The sequence below is a fragment of the Ziziphus jujuba genome, chromosome 2, assembly GCF_031755915.1.
Source record: "Ziziphus jujuba cultivar Dongzao chromosome 2, ASM3175591v1".
Classification (NCBI taxonomy): domain Eukaryota; kingdom Viridiplantae; phylum Streptophyta; class Magnoliopsida; order Rosales; family Rhamnaceae; genus Ziziphus; species Ziziphus jujuba.
Genome location: NC_083380.1, coordinates 12599760 through 12621575, shown reverse-complemented (window position 1 = coordinate 12621575; position 21816 = coordinate 12599760). Strand labels below are relative to the sequence as shown.

At 33.0% G+C, this 21816-nt stretch overlaps 4 protein-coding genes across 5 annotated transcripts; 2 read left to right on the top strand and 2 right to left on the bottom strand.

Moving 5' to 3' along the window:
- Positions 1 to 97: 97 nt before the first annotated feature.
- LOC107418507 (serine/threonine-protein phosphatase PP2A catalytic subunit) lies at positions 98 to 3873 on the bottom strand. The gene is made up of 6 exons (XM_016027204.4): positions 3386 to 3873; positions 2363 to 2477; positions 1337 to 1445; positions 1174 to 1251; positions 648 to 839; positions 98 to 562 (listed from the first exon to the last, which is right to left on the bottom strand). The coding sequence occupies exons 1-6, from the start codon at positions 3636 to 3638 to the stop codon at positions 389 to 391; spliced, it is 921 nt and encodes a 306-aa protein (XP_015882690.1). The 5' UTR covers positions 3639 to 3873; the 3' UTR covers positions 98 to 388.
- A 791-nt stretch (positions 3874 to 4664) lies between these two features.
- On the top strand, positions 4665 to 7542 carry LOC107418526 (5-formyltetrahydrofolate cyclo-ligase, mitochondrial). Its single transcript, XM_016027225.4, has 8 exons — positions 4665 to 4993; positions 5083 to 5223; positions 5376 to 5534; positions 6268 to 6309; positions 6420 to 6465; positions 6735 to 6805; positions 6919 to 7045; positions 7138 to 7542. The coding sequence occupies exons 1-8, from the start codon at positions 4666 to 4668 to the stop codon at positions 7148 to 7150; spliced, it is 927 nt and encodes a 308-aa protein (XP_015882711.2). The 5' UTR covers position 4665; the 3' UTR covers positions 7151 to 7542.
- Positions 7543 to 9045: 1503 nt separating this feature from the next.
- On the top strand, positions 9046 to 9992 carry LOC107418529 (germin-like protein subfamily T member 2). Its single transcript, XM_016027228.4, has one exon. The coding sequence runs from the start codon at positions 9172 to 9174 to the stop codon at positions 9835 to 9837; it is 666 nt and encodes a 221-aa protein (XP_015882714.1). The 5' UTR covers positions 9046 to 9171; the 3' UTR covers positions 9838 to 9992.
- A 323-nt stretch (positions 9993 to 10315) lies between these two features.
- Positions 10316 to 14602, bottom strand: LOC107418528 (transcription factor bHLH79). 2 transcript variants are annotated; one of them, XM_016027227.4, is made up of 6 exons: positions 13764 to 14602; positions 12902 to 13102; positions 12585 to 12650; positions 12270 to 12338; positions 12101 to 12178; positions 10316 to 10718 (listed from the first exon to the last, which is right to left on the bottom strand). In XM_016027227.4, exons 1-6 carry the CDS (start codon positions 14070 to 14072, stop codon positions 10590 to 10592), a joined length of 852 nt encoding a protein of 283 aa, XP_015882713.1. In that variant the 5' UTR covers positions 14073 to 14602; the 3' UTR covers positions 10316 to 10589. The 2 variants fall into 2 exon arrangements, with proteins under 2 accessions (XP_015882713.1, XP_015882712.1); XM_016027226.4 differs by having other exon boundaries at positions 12902 to 13105; positions 13764 to 14595.
- Positions 14603 to 21816: the final 7214 nt, after the last annotated feature.

Sequence of the window (21816 nt, the reverse complement as noted above, 5' to 3'; positions counted from 1 at the left end):
TCAACCAAATCAAATGACTGCATATGACGCTACAGTTAGGAAGTGGTTATTTCTTTTAGGTAGTAGCAAGTGAACATAAATTTTACCACTTAATGCGTAATGGAAAAAATGGAAACGACCTCTATGTTGACCTCCATGATTAGAGAGCAAAGATCGTTTGTTATTGCCGTTTTCTTGAATTTTCTAATACAAGCCAAATAAATCTATGAGGTAATCCTATCAACTCTTCTGAACTTAAAACAACTGAACAATTTTAACCAACAAAATAACGACAAAAATGTTTTCGGTGTTCTTAATAACATATCAAAACTCCTATTTCTTAAGACAGATCTACAAAAACACGGCATAACACAAGAATAATTGCCAATGATTGAAGAGTTAATGGAGATTACAAAAAATAGTCTGGAGTTCTGCGTGTGGCATCAGGTTCAACCTGACGAGGTGCAGGGTCAAATTGAAGGAAGTTCTGCTCCATATTCTCTCCAATCTCGAGGATTGCAGCCATATTTCCACATCGGTAGCAGTAATTTGGAGCACTAAACACTGTCACGACATTCTTTTCCTAAAAAATTGAAAGGAATTCAATGAACTCCAGAACTCCAATTTCAAAGAAAACAAAACATGGATTCTCCCTTAAATTAACTAACCTGGCACCAATTATAGCCTTCCATGACAAGCTGGTGTGCTCTAGAAATAAGAGTGAGTCCATTAGTGTGATTAAACTGTGTGGCAATATCCTGACCAAATGTGTATCCTGCACCTCGAGGAGAAATTCCCCAACCACATCGGTCATCTGGGTCAGACCACAACAGATCACACATTGGGCCCTCATGAGGAACCTACTCCCATTATAGAAACAAAACAGAGGCTACAATTAGGAGACATCATCATACAATTTAGAAATATGTGTTCCACAAATTAAAATGATTAAATCTTCCTTATGTACAACTAGATTTGGTCTATCATATCAATAAAGAATATGCATTTAGCGTATCTATTCTGAGAAGAGTGCATAAATATTTAGTAGTGTCAACCTCAAATGTGGAAAGGAAAGACTTGATAGTAAAAGAACCATGAGTGAAATGATGCGTAAATAGCAATCTATTTCGAGTAATTTTTGTCTATTGGTATAGATATACATGTTTTATCTGCAGCAGACAGCTAGTAGTATACCTCCTGAATCCGGTCCAGAGCACGGATATTATCTAAAGTATCTAAAGAGGGAGAGAGTCCACCATGCAAGCAGAACACCTACATGATAAAACAACAAAGAGCTTGTCAAATGTAACAAAGTCAATAGGAAAAGAAACAAATATAACAAAATAAAAAATCATACCTGACTCTCAATTAATGCTGTAAGTGGCAGATAATCAAAAAGGTCAGTGAAGTACTTCCACACATTTGCATTTCCATATTTTCTCAAACACTCATCATAAAAACCATAGCTGAAAAAAGACACCAAAAATGAAAATTTTGCTTATGGGAATTAGGATTTGATCTTACAAAACAATTAACTAAAAAGAAAAGAATCTCACCAGTTAAAAGATAGAGCAACATCCCTTAATAATTAGGAGATAATTTTGATAAATGCAAATTGACAAAGTTGGAAATTTTTTTTTATGTTAAGAGTGAACCATAATTTGTACTTGTAAGGAAAGTTAATAAATTGAATGAAAATAAGAAACAGGAGAAATTGGCCAATGAGATTTATGAATAGAGTCTTGATGTAGCATTGATATTATCAATTAATGTTGCGTAAAAAATAACCAAAAAAATTATTATTACATATTTTCTTGCATACATTTGAAAGTGGAAGTCTAATTAAAATTTATAAACTAACTCTTGATGAGACATTGAGAAGTTCATGGAAGATTGAAAAAAAATATATAAAATTCCATATGATTGATAACAGAAGATTATTGATAAGCAATACAAAGGAACCTCCCATAATGTTAGTTAGTTAAAAGACACGTGCTGAAAGCAAGGTTAAAAAATATAAAGCAGCTCGTAAGATATTAGATGATGTTAGATGATGTTAATTCAGTTATTCATAAGTGACACACTGGTCGTTCCCTTTTATCTCTGTTTTTATTAATTTCTGAAAGAAAATGTAGACATACCCTCTCCATTTTTGTCAGAATATGCGTTTGCACATGTGCATGTGTAAGCAATTATGGCGTTTGCTTATCACAATTATGGCGTTAGCTTATCACAATTATGGCATTAGCTAATCAAGGAATGTGCAAAAAGATAGCTTCAGGGTTGGCACGTTGCCATGAAGTATAATTTTCACTTTTCACCATTAATATTTCAATAGCTACACAACTAGGAATGAGAAAAGTTAAAAAGAATAACATCTTACACTTGAGTAATTTGTCGGCTCTCATGATTTCCTCTTAGAATTGTGATTCTATCCCTATAACGTACTTTCAGAGCCACTAAAAGTGTGACAGTCTCCACTGAATAGTATCCTCGATCTGCGTGATTTAAAATATAATTAAAAAAATGTAAAGTATGAAAACAATTCCAAATGTTACGTCTCAAAAAGGATATGTACTAATACAAGTCCAAATGAAGTATAACGTCACTGCGGTTCATAATAATATGCCTTTACTTAGCCCTTGTAGTGGAAATAAGCCATTGCTTTAGATGCAATTAAACCAAACAAATAATATAAAATTTGAGAACCATATTTAAGTAAATGCCACAGCAGCTTCAGATTTGTGTAGTTTCATGTCGATTGCATCTTGAGGATACCATACCATCAACACCTATGTGCACTCTAGTACACAATATGACTAATTATGTACATAATTCTATGAATCTTATTCAGTCAATCTGAACTTAAATTTATACTCTGATTGAAATAAAAACAACTAAGACGGATTAAACTTAAAAAAGACCTTGATCTAAGCCTAATATACATCAGACTCCAAATTCAAAATTCCATAGTAAATCTAAGATGCATTACCAACGAATTGCTAACCAATTGAACCCGCATTTCCAGTTACTATCAGCCACAAAATGAGCTGTATTAGCTTCTTTGACAGGAACAAAAACGAATAAAAAAAAAAAACAAAAAAAAAAGGGCTCGAAATTCATCACATACCACCAAAAATCAAATTCCAAAAGGCTCTATATTCTTTCACAATTGCTATACAAATAATGTTATTATTACATAACATAGAAAGCAACAAAAATCCATTACAATACTCTCAATCAGAAAACTTCTTCAACTTTCCACTTCTGTAATCCAACATCTCAATCAGCTCCACAAAACACCATTTTTGCCCCAAATACTCAAATTATTTACGAATCGAACTAAAAAATTAACCGCAAAAAAAGAAAAAAGTGATTGAAATAGTAAATGTTCTTTTAAACTGACCTACATAATCGCCCATAAAGAGGTAATTGGTATCGGGAGCCTCGCCGCCGATCCGGAAAAGCTCGACGAGATCATGGAACTGACCGTGAATATCTCCGCACACCGTGACCGGGCACTTCACCGGTTGAACGTTCCATTCCTCGACCAAGATCGTCCTCGCCTGTTCGCATAGCGTCTTCACCTCCGCTTCCGGCAAAGGCTTACATTGCATCAGGTGCTCGATCTGACGGTCCAGATCGGAGTGTGACGGCATCGTCTTCGATCTTTTCGTTGTTGTATTTTTTAATGGATCCGTACACTGTCTGAGCTGGACTCGCCGCCAATTGTACGATTTCAGGTCATATTCACCGCAGAGTAGCCAGAAATGGCGATTTTCTGGAGAGAGAAAGGTTAGGATTAGGGTTTGGTGTGGATGTGAGAGAGAGAGAGAGAGAGAGAGAGAGAGAGAGAGAGAGAGAGAGAGAGTTCGGGTCCTGAAGCTCAATTGCTGTTGCAGGTGAGGCGAGAGACAGAGCACATTGTTATCAGAACGGAAAAATATTTCAAGCGCTAGTCCCTAATTTTATTACTTATTTACATAATTTACTCAACACTTTTCGTTTTTATGTTTTGTCCACGACATTCGGCTTTTAATACCGATTGTGTCCTTTCCTTAATCCATCTAAACCCAACGCCAAAAGACAAATTTCTAAACAATAATCTATTAGACAATTTAATATTAAAACACTAGTCTAATTCCCCAATTTAGTTGTTTCGGAAAATAGAAATTAAGGGTTTAGCAATTTGATTAACTTATATTAAAATTACTTATTTTTAAAAGTTCTTCAAAACATATTTTGAAGATTTTTTTAAAAATATGTTAGAAAATTGGAATTCAAAATCACCATTAAAACTATTTTGTAAAAACAATTATGAACAAAATTTTATTATTTATCATTAATAATGATTAACAATAAAATTTATGAGGATTTTTTTTTTAATAATAGTCATATAAATTATCAATTTTATCATTTTTTTGTAATATTATTATGGTTGTTAACTTATGATATCCTGTGTCTAATAATAAAATGTAAAATTCATTAAGAATGTGATAAAATTAAACTGCAATTCACTTGTATTACGTTCTAAAAATTCAATGAGAAAATTCTTTTTTTTTTTTTTTTTCTGACAAGAAAAAATGATTGCTATAGATAGTTGGACCAATATTCAATCAAAAACAGAAAAAAACCACCTTAAAATTTGAAATTTTCAGGTATATTTGTGTGCTGAAAGATTAAAAAATGGTCATAAAGCATACATATAAAAAGGAAAAAAATAAAAATAAAAAACAAAGTATGAGAAAATATATGAAGCAAGTGGCGGTGGCGCTGATGACCAAATCCACCATTTTCGCACCAACACTCACTGCAAACTCTCTCAGTCTTTCACGCCCTCGCCCACCACCCACCTTTGCATCACACTCCATCACAACCATGATCAACAATCAGGAACAGCAACATCAACTAGAAGATGCCAATCTTGATGCTATATTCAAGCAAAAAAAGCTCCTCAGATCCAGAGTCCGCAAGCAACTCAAGGCTATGGACCCCACACTCAGATCCCAGGAAGGCAAGCTTTCTTTTTTACATTCTAATAATAGTTTTTTTGGTCCAATTTGATGATAATATGAATTGGGTTCTTTTATTTTTTTTGCCCAGATGATGAGATTCAGAGACTAGTTTTGGAAGCTCCATGGTTTAAATCTTGTCAGAGATTATGTGCTTACATAACCTGCAAGGCACTACGTGAAGTTGATACCTCAAAAGTTTTGTATGAGATTCTGGCAAATCCAGCTAAAGGTATGTGCTTCGAACCCCCAGACAGTAGATTAGCATTCAGAATTCAATTTGTCAGTTATTTTTTGATTGTTGGCCAATTTGTTAATGGTATTGTTAATTTCTATTGTCTTTGGAAAATTATAGTATTTTTGTTCTTTAAAAATGTATTGAAGATGGCCACTCGAGGAAGAAGCTTTATGTTCCACGGGTGGAGGATAAGAACAGTAATATGCGAATGCTAAACATCTCAAGTTTAGATGACCTTGTTGCAAATTCAATGGATATTTTAGAACCGGCTCCAGTGGATGGCAATGGAAATAAACGGGAAGATGGTATGGCACTTGCTTATTTTATAACCAATGGCATACAGTGTTTAAATTTAAGTCATGCTTTTGACGTTCCACCTTTGAAATGTATGGATATCATGTTCATGGGATATGATTTACTTTTTAGATGTATATTTGTGTTTTTTTTTTAAAGTTGACTGCTTTTTGCCTCAAATCAAGAGTGAGACTTACTGGCAATATCTAGGATATTGTTTACCATAAAAATGGTAGGAGTACTCAAGATTTAGGATTGTAAAATCTAATGCAGCAGGTATGTAGCATTTAGCAGGTGATTCTCTCTCTCCATGTTTGCAGGGGTTATTTAAAGCCTCATGTTTTTGGCCACGTTTAGTGTCAGCCAATTGTCTCCCCGTATGTCGGAAATGAAAGACCTATTGGTTGTCCCTCTTGGATTGGATATGGAAACATTACCAATTTTAGGATCTTTTAACCAGTCTTTAAAAACTACTTAAATTCTGGGGTGGTTTAGAAAAGCGTACTAGTACCTCGGGAATAAGTAACAAAGTAGAAGCAAATTTGTTAAGCTCTCTGTTTCCAGAAATCATGAGATAACGTCCATGTTACCTTGATCAATGAAGTGTTGCTTTTGTAGTGTTAGCTTTCGTTAGATTAATGTACTTTATATAGCTCATGTTGTCATCTAGGATCCGATTGTTGCTATTTCCTATGTAGTTGGGTTAACCTTTATAAAATATATTAAAGATCTTTCTTATTGCAGTTATGCAGGCAAATGACCCAGTTGATTTGTTTCTCTTACCTGGTAGAACATTTCTTCCTGTTTACTGGATTGTATATTTACTTTGAGAAGTTATTCTAATTCTTGAAACAAAAATGTAGCTAATTGCATTTTCTTACCGTATTTACTTCCAGGACTGGCATTTGACAGATCTGGAAGACGCTTGGGTCGCGGTGGAGGGTATGATTATTATTTTTCCTGTGCAATATTTCTCTCTGTATCTCTTGTAGTTTGAGCTTAGCTGCTTAGAGTCATCATTTTCTCATTTTGATATGTATGACATCCATAAATATCATTAAATGGATGCTACTGTTGTTGTGCAATCATTTTACCCCAAGGTCATGTAATTAGTGGTATTGTGTAAAAAAACCTCTAAACGCCTTTAATCCATAAACTTGCATATCCTAACTTTCTGCTTCATTAATATCAACGTGTGGTATAACCTGCAGTTACTATGATACCTTCCTGAAGAACTACAAAGAGCTTGCAGGGGCTCGAAATTGGAAGCAACCTCTTCTTGGTATGTGAGATCATGCTGCTTCCTTCAAATTTGAAATACATTGCTTCAAGTATGAAGTCACTTTTTACATGGTTTCGGTATTTTACCGGGAATATTTGGTTCTCTTGTTGTAGTTGCACTTTCCTACTCCATTCAGATAGTGGATGAAGGATCTATACCAGTCACTCAGAATGATATTCCAGTGGATGCGCTTGTTTCCCCGGCTGGTGTGATTCCCATCAGTTCAGCTGCCTTAGACAGGTATCTTCAAGTAAAGCCTCCAATTCTATTGTTGTTCAGGTGGATTTTGATTTTCTCCCCCCTTAACTTCATAACTCATTAAACAAATGCAGATTGAAGGACTGATATTGGTCCTGGGAACCAAACCCAAATACTTCCCTCTGGATGGAATCCTCACATAATCGAAGTTTGATTTTTCCTTAAACAGGTAGAAAGATAATTAAAAAAAAAAAAAATTGATGTTCATTTGCTCAAGCTGCAGGGATTTATGTTCTAATGAGAGGCCAAGTCAATAGCCTCATCATTTGGCCTTAGATTGATCTCATATCAGCTTTTGATGTTGTGTTATATTGGCTGGAATTACTGTTCATATTAGTAGTAACACATCTCAAACTTTTCTATTTAAGAAGCACCTCTGTTGAAAATAAGAATTATGCATGTGTGAAGTTGTTCATTCTTCCCTAAGTGTAGCAGTTGAGAACCATTAAATAGTGAAAAACTCTAATTATTTTGATAAATCATTAAATTTCCTGTTATAATTCTTTTTGCTATGCTGCTTGGATGATCATAAGAGTCAAATGAGAATAAATGAGCTGAAGCATAACTTGACAGAGGCAGAAATAGGAAACAAATATAAAATTAGCATTATATATTTTAAAAATTATCAGCATAGAAAATTTCATATGTTCCATGTCCAGTGGGTTTGGTTTCTCGAGAAATTGCTCATTGCCTACGTATATGATGCTTATGTAATTACTTGGAATACTTACTCCTTGCGGCCATTTCAATGGCAACCTGGTCCTCAATGCTTGAGTGCCAAGGAACTCTTTCTACTCTTTGAGATTATGATTCGAGAACGCCTTCTCAAATACATTTGCTTTTGACCACGTTATCAAATCTCTTTAGCTTTTGAATGATTATTGTCCAAGCTAAGGAAAAGAAGGAAAACAACATAACAAAAAACAAAAACTAGGAGTGGGAAAAAGAGGAAAAAAAAGACAATGCTGTTGACTATGTCAACTCTGAAGAAAAATAAAAGCGTGTATCATAAATGCTTGCCTGTTTCCGTAGGACATATTGATTTCTTAGTCTACTCTCTTGCTTTGTTTGGTAGCTAGATGTTAAAGCATTTTAGAACCATTAAACATTAAAAAGTCCAAAAATTTTGATAAATCATTTCATTTCCTGTTATAATCTCTTTTGCTCTTGCTGCTTGGATGATCATAAGCGTCAAATGAGAATAAATGAGCTGAAGCATAACTTGGCAGATGCAGAAATTGGAAACAAATGTAAAATTAGTATTATAAATTCAAAAAATTATCAGCATAGAAAATTTCATATGTTCCGTGTGCAATGGGTTTTGGTTTCTCGAGAAATTGCTCATTGCCTACGTTTTATGATGCTTATGTAACTACTTGGAATTTTTCTCCTTGCAATCATTTCCAGTGGCAACCTGGTCCTCAATGCTTAACTGCAAGGAACTCTCTCTACTCTTTGAGATTATGATTCAAGAACTCTTTCTCAAATATATTTGCTTTTGACCTGGTCATCAAATCTCTTTATCTTTTGAAAGATTATTGTCCAAGCCAAGGAAAAGCAAAAAAAAATATATATATATATATATATATATATATATATAACAAAAAACAAAAACAAAAAGGAGTGGGAAAAAGGAGAAAAAATAATGTTGTCGACTATGTCAACCCTAAAGAAAAAATAAAAGCTTATACTCTACGCTCGCTTCTGTGGGCATATTATTTCTTGGTCTACTCTAATGCTTTGCTCGGTCGCTAGATGTTACTATCATGCAATTTTGTCAAAAGCCAACTAATCTCAACTAATTTCGCACTAAGAACTTTAGCATTAGTAAAGATTATTAAAATTTTTATCCCTTCACCTTGTGTAGATTTTTCTTTTTTAATCGAGTTGGTGGTTGTTTTATTATGTTGCTTGTCGGACATAACCCAGAAAAGTAATCTTAATATTAAAAAGACTTTTTGGGATTGTAAAAAAAAAAAAATATATATATATATATATATGTACCTGTATACATGTATAGATAAGAATACTCAAACCCAATTCACTGCCAGAATAAATACCTTCAACCATCTCCAATAAACTTTGGAAACGGTGAGTCATTGGCAGCCATGACCAGTTCATCAAGCTCATTCTCGCTCCTCCTGTTTTGCCTGATAGTACTTCTGCTTGCTTTCTTTTCCCATTCCTCAGACCCTGATCCATTACAGGACTTCTGTGTTGCAGATCTAAATGCCACCATATCAGGTAATGGTTTCCCCTGCAAACCCAGATCACAAATAACTTCAGCTGATTTTTTCTATGATGGATTTACCAAAGAGGGGAACACATCCAATATCTTTGGAGCCAGTGTCAACCCAGCGAATGTTCTCGCATTTCCAGCACTCAACACTCTCGGAATTTCCATGAACAGAGTTGACTTTGCCCCAGGTGGTATGAATCCTCCCCATTCACACCCTCGAGCAAGTGAGTCTGGCGTGGTCATTCAAGGGAAGCTCCTTGTGGGATTTGTGACAACGGACAGTGTCTACTACTCCAAAGTTTTGACTGCAGGGCAGATGTTTGTCATCCCTCGGGGACTCGTTCACTTTCAGCGAAACGTCGGAGAAGGCAAAGCACTTGCTTACACTGCCTTCAACAGTCAGTTGCCTGGGGCTGTCATACTTTCCACGACAGCTTTTGCTTCATCTCCACCGATTCCTAATGAAGTGTTAACCCAGGCCTTCCAAATAGAAGATGAAGTTGTCAACAGCATAAGATCCAAGTTTGGTGCTTAGATTATTGTAAAAATGAACCTTCTTGTAATGAAGGCCGTCGCGTTGCACACCTTTCTTTTTCTGGTTCCAGCTCTTTCTCTCTAGTAGCCTTATTATTGGCTATTTGTATTTTACAATAATTGGTTTTATTTATGACCAACAATATTATTATTTAAGGGTTAATTGATACTTCTAACTTGCTTATTCATCAAATTATAAAGAAGAATAATTCCTGAAGTGGCTCCATTGTTCTCACAGGTAGAAAAGAGATTTGTCTAATACTCTATTTTCCATTTCTAAACATGGATTTAGGCATTTAGCAATATCTGGTGTAGTATTTCATGAGTCAACTGTCTGCTGCAGAATCAGGTAGCGGTTCAATCTTTCTACTTTAAGGGTCAAATTTTTGCTAGAATATGATTTAGTATTAACGGAACTTTCTGACAACTATTTGTGACAATTTGTATCATATGAAAGAAAGAAAAGAAAAGAAAAACTATGAAAAAACTCTAAAAACACAATCCTTTTTGTTAACAGTTTTAAGAACTGAATCCACCCTACCGTATTTTTTATAGGTACTAATACAACTGAATTACAATGTTATTCGGTCAGATGATACACTACGATATTCGATGCATTTTACAGCTTTTATAAGATCACAAATGATAAGAATGGTCATATATCGAGAAAACATATTTCTGAACCAGAAATAGAACAACAAAGTTTCTCACTGATTTACGTATGATGAACTGAAGAAATTGCCCACCCTGAACTTATGTTGCTCTTTCATAACTACCACCGACTTGCATGTGCAGCCATTCAGGCTGTGAGCCTTGAGCATACTCCCTCGCCGCTTGTGATCCAAATAACAATCCTGTAGCATCAAACGGCTGTGTACCAAGCTGAGAAAGAAGGTCAACTAGTAAGAAATAATGCTTTAATGAATCCTTTCATAAAGTCATCTTCCTTTGATTAATTAAAGAACAAATTTATTGACCCACAATATAATATTAAGAACAAAATAATTTAATAGAAATTTCTCTTTCATAAGGCAGTAAATTAATATACATTGTGTGACTCTTAACAGAGTCCATCATCGCAAGGAAAGAAGGAAATGAAAAATCGGACCATTCGGAGGAGTAGATACATCATAACATGATTTGCTCAACAAATTAAACATATCCTTAGAAAAAGAATAAATAAGTTTATGCTCTGATTTGTTCAACAAATTAAACATATCCTTAGAAAAAGAATAAATAAATTTATAAGCATAAACGGCATGGCCATAACCATAAAAGAAACGCATGATCAATGATGTCAAACTAGTTCATGTTCTAGCTAGTTTATGGGATTATTATTTTAGATGTTTTATATGTAATAACAAGTTAAGCTTAAAAGTAAGATGCTGCTAGATGCTTTTGCTCACATTCTCTCCTACACAATGATCCCTTCCAAACACAAGGGAAAAACTTTTACAGTTTGAAATCTTCTTTCAGTGTTTAGATAAACAATTTCCTCAGAGGGCCAGCCTAGACATCAGTAAACAAACACCTGTTCATTTTATCTCTCTCTTTTTTTTTGTGTGTTAAATCTCATTCTACTATGAATATAAAATTAGGAATGTTACAAAAATTTTCTACCAATTGAACTATTGAATTAAAAAGAAAAAGAGACTGGAATTATGAAGTGATCAAGCATACGACCTCAAACAGAACAAGCCAAAGAAATACCTTTGACAAACCATATGGTTTATCCCATCCCTCTCTGATGCAAAGACTAAAGAGTAAGATGATTTAATGTTTTTATTAGAAAACTAAGAAATGAACATATAAAGGAATTATGAACATAAAAGCATTGTGTATTAGCAATTTCTGGGACTGACACCATTGGGCAGTATGTAACTATGAGGCTGTTAATAAACAAATTCTTCAGAATTGGTTTGATTTGTAATTTGGCCATAAACAGTTGACCAAACATCACCAGAGGGATCTTCAGTGACTAATCTACATTTTGATGTCCTACCCATTTCAATTTAGCAGAACTGACTTGACTACATATGAATTTCGTTATTATTCAGAAGTGTGCTCATGGTCTAAATCTGGTCGCTACTGATTAACACTCTATTTGGCAGTGCTCATGAGTATAACGGGGAAAACTTACTGACATACTTTTGTATTCTCAAATGCAGTTAGGATATTAAAAATATAGGGAACCAAACAAAATAATACGTCTCAAAGATTATACACAACAAAATAATTTCACACACACGTACACCATCACTTACATCTTTTGATGGAAAGCCTTCAATGCTAGGGTTTATATTCATCCTCGAATTTACTGCTTCAAGCTTCATGGAGAGGAACTACAAATCCAATTCATTTAGACAGATTCAGGTTAATGATAAAAAGAAAAATCATGTTTTGAAGTAACAATAAGAAAAGTGGGATAGGCACCTCAACTTGATGCTGCAATGACTGGATGTAATTAATTATCTCATCAAGGACTAGAGCTTTTCCAATAACCTAAACAGACGAAAAATAATTAGTCAAGTCTAAAACACTAACTGACAGGGCAAGCCACACCCCTAGATAGTTAACATGGAAAAACAAAAAAATAAAAATAAAATCTAATCATGAAACCCTACACAAGATATTGAATAGAAAAGGCAGCAAATTTTACCATTTATTGCCTATGCTAATCTACTTGAAATGAACCTGTATATACTATAGTAAGAGAACTATTCTTCTATAAATAAGAATATGAACTACCTTATTACATCCAGGAACCAAATCTTGGAGAATTTTCATCCGTTCGCTAATCTTCTCTCTTCTTGCCTGCCAAAATATAGCATGTTCAGCAATATAATTCCAAGAGATCATATATAATACTGCTCCTAATACAAGTAGATACATAACTACGAATTACAAAAAGGAAAACAGAAAAATGAAAAAGTTAGCTGTTCTGTAACTGGATATGGAGCTAAACAATAACTACTTTCTTACAAACTACAAGGTCAAAATGACTGAGTTTGCAAATAACTACTTTCTTAGAAACTAGAAGGTCAAAATGACTGAGTGTGCATTACTCTCTCTGCTAGACTGTGACTATCAGTAGCTTGGCCCCTTCTCGCTCTCACATGGATATAATCTTGTTTAGGCGGTTCAGAAGGTTTACTGCTTTGTTCAGCGGGCTTGTTATCAGCCACTGAACTTGCTTCAACTTCATCTTTCGAAACACCATTTCCATCTTTAGATCCTGCTAGTTTCATCCTTTTACCATTTGAATTCTTCTGGTACAAAAGAACATAAGAAATATCAGTAGAAAAACTATTGTAAATATTCAAATAAAGTTAAAACAAAAGGAAGATATAACATATATCACTTCACAGTTCCTGACCTGCAAATTTCAATTCAAAAAGAAAGGATACCAAGCAGAACAAGACAAACCATGAAAAAAAAATTGGTTCCAGATCAAGTTTTCTACAGAGAGCTAAGATATATCTCAGTTCACACGAAAATTACATAATTGCCCAATTCATTATTCGTCAAACATGTAATGTAAGGAAAGAAAAAAAAAAAAAAAAACCGAATTTCCAATCTTGAAACGTTCATGACCACGGAACTGAAGCCTAAAAACGATAAATATGCAGACTTTCAGCTTCACTCTTTCGCAAATGAATGGAAAAAAAAAAAAAAAAAAAAAAAAAAAAAAAAGAGAGAAAATTCTTCCTTAATAACTAAAACCCACGTAGAATATCAATGTTTTAGAACGTGATGGTATATTAGCGGAGATGGGAATTTAAAAAAGAATAAAGCATGGTAAGAAAAACGATCGCTTTCAATTAAGCTCAAAGAGAAAAACAGCAACTCCTCCATTGTTTCTGAGAAAGCAGAATCAAAACTGAACAAAGAAAATTCTAATTGACCGTAAAAGAGCATAAGACCAACCAGGTCATTGGCACTACTAGTAGAAACCATCTTCGAAGACTCGTCCTCAGAGCTCACATCCCTTCTCTTCCTTCCACCACCACCACCACCACCACTCTGCTCGGTCACTGTGGATTCTTCCACCGACCCATCTCGATTCGCTGAGCTCTCACCAAAACCACCTAGGCTCTGACCCAGATTACCCATTCGGAGCCCCAAAACACCACCACCACTACCGGTTTCTCCACCGAAAGGCCAAATCTCCGCCAAGCTGTACGAAGATGGGTTGGCTGCAGAGAATGAAGATTCGTTGATGAGTGGAGGATCCATTCTTTTTTAACAGCCCGGAATTCATTCAAGGCGAGGAGTACCCGAATTCGAAATCCGAATTTTTGAGCTTCAAATGCCACGAACAACAACAACAACAAGAAGGGGGGAAAACTAAAAAAAAAAAGTCCAAGGTATGAGTTTTGCAAAAGCTTTAATATTTTAAAGAGGAAAGTGAGCTAAGTATTTTACTGGAATTAGTGGGTTATTTAAGCAATGATTAGGAAAGAGAGAAAAACTGGATCTTTTTCAGAGTTAGAGAGAGAGAGAGAGATAGGAGTGAGCAGCATTAATAGAAGACGATGAAAGTTAAGAGAGAGAGAGAAGTGAGCAGCATTAATGGAAGACGATGAAAGTTAGAGAGAGAGAGAGAGAGAGGGAGGGTTTTGGGGTGAGGGGACAGGGGAAGCGGAGCGATCCGTTTGCCTAGATAGGGAGAGAGGTGCGCAATGCGCACAGAGGCGCTTTTTACCGCGACAGACAGTGAAGGCAAGCTTGAGAGACTGAGGCGTAGAGAGAGAGAGAGAGAGAGAGACATGGGTAGGGGCCTGTTTGGAAAGGAGATCAACTACGTCCTGGTAACGGGTACGGTCCGAAAGTGAAATGGGAATTGGGATTTGGGAACGTGGGACCTACACTAAAATTACTAGTATAATAGTATTTGTTTTTTTCGAAACTAATATATGTTTTTTTTTTAAAAAAAGGGGAACTAATAGATATATATACATATATATATATATTTTTGGAAGAAATATAATTTTTGGTAAAGTCATTTTTTATATCTAAGTAAAAAATTAAAAAGTAAAAAAGTCATTTCACAATCCTTACCCTCAAAAAAACAAAAAAAAAAAAAAGTCATTTCATAATCAGCACAGCTATTTGTTACCACTTTATTATCCCAAAAAAAAAAACTATTTATTATCATTTATATGAATATTGTCACCGATATGTTTTTTTTTATATTCTTTGAATTCATATTAAAAATCTATATGAAAAGCCAAAAAAAAAAGAAAATAACTTTTAAGAGTGGTTTTATTAAAAGGTCATATTAGCATTTAAAGCTGTGGTTAAATAGTAAATAATATTTTTCTTTCATATAGATTTGTTTATATTTACATAATCTTTACAGATTATTAATATAGTATGTTACTAAAAATCTTATTAGTAAATTATCTTGAAAATCATATTAAATAATCAATATAAATATTATTACTTTTCTCTTCTGCCCATTTTTGTTTTGGAACCTTTGCAAATAAAAATTTATCATCTAAACAAAGATAAGAAAAAATTTTCAAAGCAAAAAAATAAAAAATAAAAGTAAGAAAAAATTTTAATAAAATACAGAGGCTTTTTTTTTTAATATCTTTTAAGATGATGCATGTGTGAGATCGGAGCGCAGTGCGCCTACTGTGCATTTTAAAGAGTGACGTCGAGGGGATATGAAGGGCATTCTCGGAGGATCCGGCTAAACTTGGACCATGGACACCCGTTGGGGCAGCGATTAAGTTGACTCTCTAATAAAAAATGCCACGTGTACGATCAAGTTGTAAAATTACGAAAACAGGGTGGAGTCACTACAGTCCGTTTTGATGCCCGAGTAACCAGAATAGATACCTCCGTACGAGATTATGGAATTTTTTTTTTTGTTTTTTTGACTCAAAAATTTATGGGATCCTATGCTTGATTGGTTGGCACTTTTTAAGATGTATTTTCATCCAACGATGCGGATTTAATTTTTACAAACAAAATATGCAGGTTCTCAGCTTTCACATAAGTGGATCGGGAAATTGAAGTTTGAATTTTGAGAAATTTTGTTATTATTTTAAATAGTATTATGCTGTAATATCATATAATATAAAATTATAATTTGATATTTATGATATTAGAAGTTTTTTTTTTTATTTCAATAAAAATGTCAACATATAACATGGAGTATTTTATTTTTTCGATCGTATAATAGCATAAAATTATTATTATTATTTACAATTGTTTTGCTTCAAAAATTATTATTATTTTTTAGTTTTCTATAATGAACATGAAGTATTGTTAATTTGTTATTGATATTTATAAGAAATATATAAATGTGTTATTAAAATTTGAATGATAAATATAATTTTTTTTAAAAATTGTACTTTTTTAATATATGAGATTTGGTTAGCATTATATGAATAGTTTAATAGAATAGACACGTGATATTTTCATTACTTGTAGTAACAAATTACGTTTTACTAATATGAGGAATAATATCGGTATAAAAAAAAATTATATACTTATTTATATTTATATTTTAAAAAATGTTCGTACCACCGCTAAAGTGGTAACTTAGCAATAAGAAATTGACCGATTATAAAAATAAATATATGCATATCTTAAAAAATATTCATGATAAAAATTTCAATATTCGAGTCCTTATACATCTAAAGTAATTTCTGAAGATGACTCACTTCTCTGATTATATGCGTAGATACGATTCTTTGGTCACAATCTCGTGCTTGCGCTTTTTTGATTCTATTGCTCCAAATAATATATCCTTCTAACTCAATAATTTAATATTTTATTTTTTTTAAAACAAATTACAATTTTGCATAAGGAAAAATAAAATGTAAAGTTACAAATAAGCCTTTTTTTTTTTTTTTTTGAGAGGGGGAGTGGACTGTGGAGTGGTGCTAATTAATATTAGCACAATTTGATTGAACCAAATTTAAAATAATTTATAATAATTTAAGGAAGATATGGATTTTTGTCCTAATGATATACTTAACATTTTTTAAAATGTTGTTGCACATTGATTATGACAATATCATCATTTGTCAAAATCCCACATCAAACCAAAATTTAGTTGCTAACCATCAGTCACCCAATTAAGATTCTGTCCCTTTCTATAAGTATATACATGCCCTTTTCTTGCTTTTAGACTTGGCCAATTTACAAAAGCTATCTTGAACTCTATTAATCTATGTGCTTATTCATCAATAAGAAAATTAAAGAACAATGGTGATTATAAGCTTCTTGAAAAGAAACCCAAAAATCTAAACCAAATTACAGGCTTAAAAATTGCAAGATCTATATAATATTTATCTTATACCTAATCATTGAAACAAGACTGATAAAAAGCCCCATCAAAATTAACAAAAGGCAAAAAAAAAAAAACCTAGAAAAACAAAATAGTTGCTAAAAGCAAGCGACAAAACCTATCCCATTTGCAGAGGAAACCATGCCCCATCAATTTGTTAAAAGTTACTATTGATGTGAGATATAGTTTCCCATCATATTCTTGATAGAAAAAGAGAGAGAGAGAGAGAGAGAGAGAGAGAGAGAGAGAGAGATATTTTGTGGATAAAAGAGGTTGGTGCTAGTGATAAATTCAAATTAAGCTTGCCACCCTTTTCCTTTGTCAAAGAATTTATGTTTGAAAGAGAGAAAGAGAGAGACTTTAAGCGTCAGCAACACCATCACTGCCAAACCCATTTATCTTGTTTGTCTTTTTTTCTTGGGCATACATTTACAACCTATATATCAATCGAACAATCTACATATTTTTATTTATGGTTCTCCATATATAATTGAACCTCCCCATTAAAACGATGATAGTATCTGAACTTATGTCCTTTTAACCAGAGTCCAAATACCTAATCAAAATATATATATATATATATATAGTACCTAAATTGCTTAGCATGAAAAAAAATAATAATAATAATTACACATATCTAAGCAAAAAGCAATTAAATCCCAAGAAAGTTCTTGAATTCTTTGCCTCAAAAGATAGTCATTCATGTGGTTCCAAATCGTTTGCAAATGCAAAGCTGACTATGCCTTTGTATGATGGATTGGTGTATGAAAAAGACTAATTCCTTCTCGAAAGCTCTCCAAATTTGGTTTTCCAAAACGTGCTTGAAAGAGTTATGTGTTTGGCAATGGAGTGTTATTTTTCTTTTCTTTTTCTTGAGAATTTCATTTTCATTTGGTCACCTCTTGTCCACCTCATCTCTTTGCACACGCCAAACATTAGAAAGTAATGTGTCTAATTGCAGTTTTCACTGTTAAATCAATGGCTGCGACATTGTTGTTGCAGGGCTCGTTTGGTAGATGGTCTACAAGCAAAAAAACAAAAACGAAAAAAAAAAAGAAAAAAGAAGAGTGGAAAACCAATTTTTCCATGATTCATGTGGAAAAGGAAGTAAAAACTGAAATCATGAAAAATTGATAAGTGTCAAAGGTTTATTGGTCAAGGTGGAATATATTATGTACGTTGGGTTTTAATCGTATAAAAGGAATCTGTATAGATGCTCTCTAAGAATTTTATCATCTCCTATGTAAAAGGAAATATATATATATATATTGGTAGAGAAGTAGTTAAAAATTATAGTTGGTTCCCCATTTGCTGTTAAAAATTATATAATTTTATCAATCAAACTAATTACAATTAGCAATAAGAGAATTAAGTCCCCACCCCCTTATTTATTTATTTTTATAAAGATGGTTTACCTATTAGACCAATTATTTTCAATTGAAGTGTATCTAATGACATTAATCCGTTGATTTTCAAATTATAAGAAATCTATTAATAAATATTCAAAATCGAATATATCAACTTTCAACAGAGAAATTTCCATGGAAATTAATATTGAATTTTTCAGCATAAAAATAGGCTAACATGGTGCAAAGAAGTCCACCATCTAAACATGAACAATCTGGTGAAAGTCAAAAAAGGATAGCAATGGGACTGAAAAAGCCATGATGTGATGTATCTTTTATAATCAAAAACTCAAATGCTATGAGTTTTTCATTTCACTGGGAAGGTTTTTTACACAAGTTGGAGATTCCAACCCCCTTTAATTCTTCTGCATCAGAAAGAAAAAATTGAACCATCCAATTTTACAAGTGTGATGTGCCATTTATAAGCATGTGATCACACAGAGGAATTTCCTTCCCATTATAGTTCAGATATTTCCAATATATGCTTAAAAATTTCAAGGTTGATTCTTTGGTGAAAAACTGAAAATTTCTCATCCGTCTCTGTCAAACTCAATTATGCTCTGTAATCTCTATCTACATCCACACTTTCATTCCAACTTTCTTCATTTTCTTTTTCTGCTGTTTCTGGTTAATTTTGTGAAAAATGCATCTCACTTTACTACCCAATATGAAAATTTTGTGCCAATGAAGAGTTAGGAAGTAAAGATTGATGTTCAAAGCAAAAAAGAAAAAAAGGGTTGTAAATTGGAAAAAAGCTGGAAATGTTGATAATTGGAATTTGCTTTCTTAAACAATTTTTAGCAATTGATAGGGGTGTGAAATTAATCTAATTTGTGAATAACCAATACAATTTAATTAATAATTGGTTTGGTTTTTTTCAATTCAAATCGAACTTATCTATGATATCAAATTCAAACCAATTTAATTAGTAATTGATTTGGATCAATTTTGAACTTGAGTTTTTTTTTTCTTTTTTTTAATTTGGACTTTTTCAAAAACAAATTTGAAATTTTTAAATTTTAAATTTTGGACATCAACCTTTAGTTTTTGGGCCTTTTTGTTATATAAAATACTTATTTTTTTGAAATGCATTGATTGTCTCAAATGAAAAAATAAAAAAAACTTATATATAAAGATTATTAAAAAAAACATAAGTTAAAACTCAATGATAAAATTACACAATTATACAACCAACCAACCAATAAAATATCTATTTTACATATCTTTTTCCAATTATCCAACCAACCAATAAAATTACAAATAACAACATAAAATTTAATATATATATATATATATATAATTTTATGATTTATATTATTAATTGGTTTGGTTTGAATCAATTTTATTAGATTTTGACGATAGAAATCGAATTAAACTGAATCGGTAGTCGGTTTTGTTTCAATCCAATTATAATTAAAAAACCAATCTAAACAAATTCAATTGAATCAGATTGGTCGATTCTATGTGTTGATTGATTTATTTGCACATCCTTAGCAATTGAGATCAAATTCCCACCAGAATGAAGGCAAAGCCAATTCTTTGTTTATAAACAACTATTGAAATATACGGTTGAGTATCACAGTGATCTTCTTTTTTGCTCCCCAAGAGTATCGAAAACACTAGAAAGAGTAGGTTTTTTTTTTTTTTTTTTTTTTTGGGGGGGGGGGGGTGAAATTACAAATTGTGGTTTTTTCACTTCTCCTTTAGCGTGTAACTTTCTAGAACAAAGAGAATTACAAGTACCTCCATGCCTAGGCTTAGGAATGGTCCATCCAGAGAAGATAGGAGTACCGGTTTGAGAAATGAATTTTGGTCTTGGCCAGTTTAGGTCCAGGTTGACATGGGTAATGTGATGGGCCGTAATTAATGTCTTGGTTTTCTTAACTTCTATGACCTTAAGCTTGAAAGGGCAGGACAGTGTGAGAGACTCTGAGCCATCAACTAAGATGGAATCGGTAGTCTCAAATTGAGAGCTAAATCTATTTGATATGGCCTAAAATTTCTAAATACTGGGTAAATTACAATTAGTGCATATGAAAACATGAAGTGGAGGACTAAATACATAGTTTACTAAATGGAGAAAGTGAGCAAGAACTTCATTCTGCGGGTCATATTTTTTTTTCTTACTTATGTAATGGCATTCTAATGCGTTCCACGTCCCTTCTTCGACTTCTTTATTTCACAGAAACACAAGGTCACAAACATCCAAGCAGATTATATAATTTGGGGACCCTACAACTATATTCTTCACTTTTTGCCTTTTTCTCTTTTCAAGATTGGAATAATGAGATTCCAAATCGAGATCATTGTTCTCTTGAAACCGTCTCCATAGGAACTATTATTCACATCCTTTTAGGGGTAGCTCTAACTAGTTAAAGCCAAGTTGAATACAAGTCCCATCACTAGTATTTTATCACATACCAATAATAATAATATAATATTCTTCTACATAGAATGGTGATCTTATAAAAACCTAGACAAAACACGTCAACTTTTTGGATGCTATATTTTGTTGGACTAAACATGAAGCATTATAAAATGAAGACAAGTAAGCCATACTTGCAATATAAAATGCAGACAGCAAGATTAGCTTGCCATACTTTATATCTAAGTATACTGCAGGAACTAATGACTCTCTAAAATATAGACTAGTGACATTGACACCAAATATGTCTGGCTGCTTGTTATATATGCTTTCTGTGAGATATGCCTCTTGGTTTCCTTGAGAGCCAAGTGGTACAATTTCAAGTCTATCATACACTTCCCAAGGAAAATGGAAATGGGTCTAGCCCACAACCACACACAAGCACCCATACAAATATTATCTACATAATATAGAGGTCAATGAATATTGAATATCTTATTAGAATAGCATAAGATTGTTTATCAAAGTTCTTTTCTTGCTATTCACCAAACCAAACCCAAAAAGGGAAAAAAAAAAAATATATATATATATATATATATATATATATATATATATTTTCTTGCTTCTCAGGGAGGTAAAGATAGCACTATATAATTGGACTGCTTTGAGAGTGATTTCAGTCTTTCACAACTTGTAAGTAGGTAACTAGAATTTAGATATAAGAGATTTCCAAATCTTACCCTGGGCATTAATTGTTCTAAACTGTCAAGTGGAAGAAGTATTAAATCCAGTTCTAAAACTTTCCGAGCCAAAAATAAATAAAATAGATCCAAAACTTGAGTTAATGCTATGGGTTCTTGCACCGCAATCATCACCATCATCTAAAAAATAACAGCTTTTGCA

Coding starts and splice junctions, on each gene's coding strand:
- LOC107418507 (XM_016027204.4), bottom strand. CDS start 3,638: ATGCCGTCACACTCCGATCTGGACCGTCAGATCGAGCACCTGATGCAA. Junction 1,252..1,336: donor CAGCATTAATTGAGAGTCAG/GTATGATTTTTT, acceptor TTTATCATGTAG/GTGTTCTGCTTGCATGGTGG. Junction 563..647: donor AAGGCTATAATTGGTGCCAG/GTTAGTTAATTT, acceptor TCAATTTTTTAG/GAAAAGAATGTCGTGACAGT.
- LOC107418528 (XM_016027226.4), bottom strand. CDS start 14,072: ATGGATCCTCCACTCATCAACGAATCTTCATTCTCTGCAGCCAACCCA. Junction 12,651..12,901: donor GTCACAGTCTAGCAGAGAGA/GTAATGCACACT, acceptor ATATTTTGGCAG/GCAAGAAGAGAGAAGATTAG. Junction 10,719..12,100: donor AAGGCTTTCCATCAAAAGAT/GTAAGTGATGGT, acceptor CTTCTTTCTCAG/CTTGGTACACAGCCGTTTGA.
- LOC107418526 (XM_016027225.4), top strand. CDS start 4,666: ATGGTCATAAAGCATACATATAAAAAGGAAAAAAATAAAAATAAAAAA. Junction 6,310..6,419: donor TGATTTGTTTCTCTTACCTG/GTAGAACATTTC, acceptor ATTTACTTCCAG/GACTGGCATTTGACAGATCT. Junction 6,806..6,918: donor TTGGAAGCAACCTCTTCTTG/GTATGTGAGATC, acceptor CTCTTGTTGTAG/TTGCACTTTCCTACTCCATT.
- LOC107418529 (XM_016027228.4), top strand. CDS start 9,172: ATGACCAGTTCATCAAGCTCATTCTCGCTCCTCCTGTTTTGCCTGATA.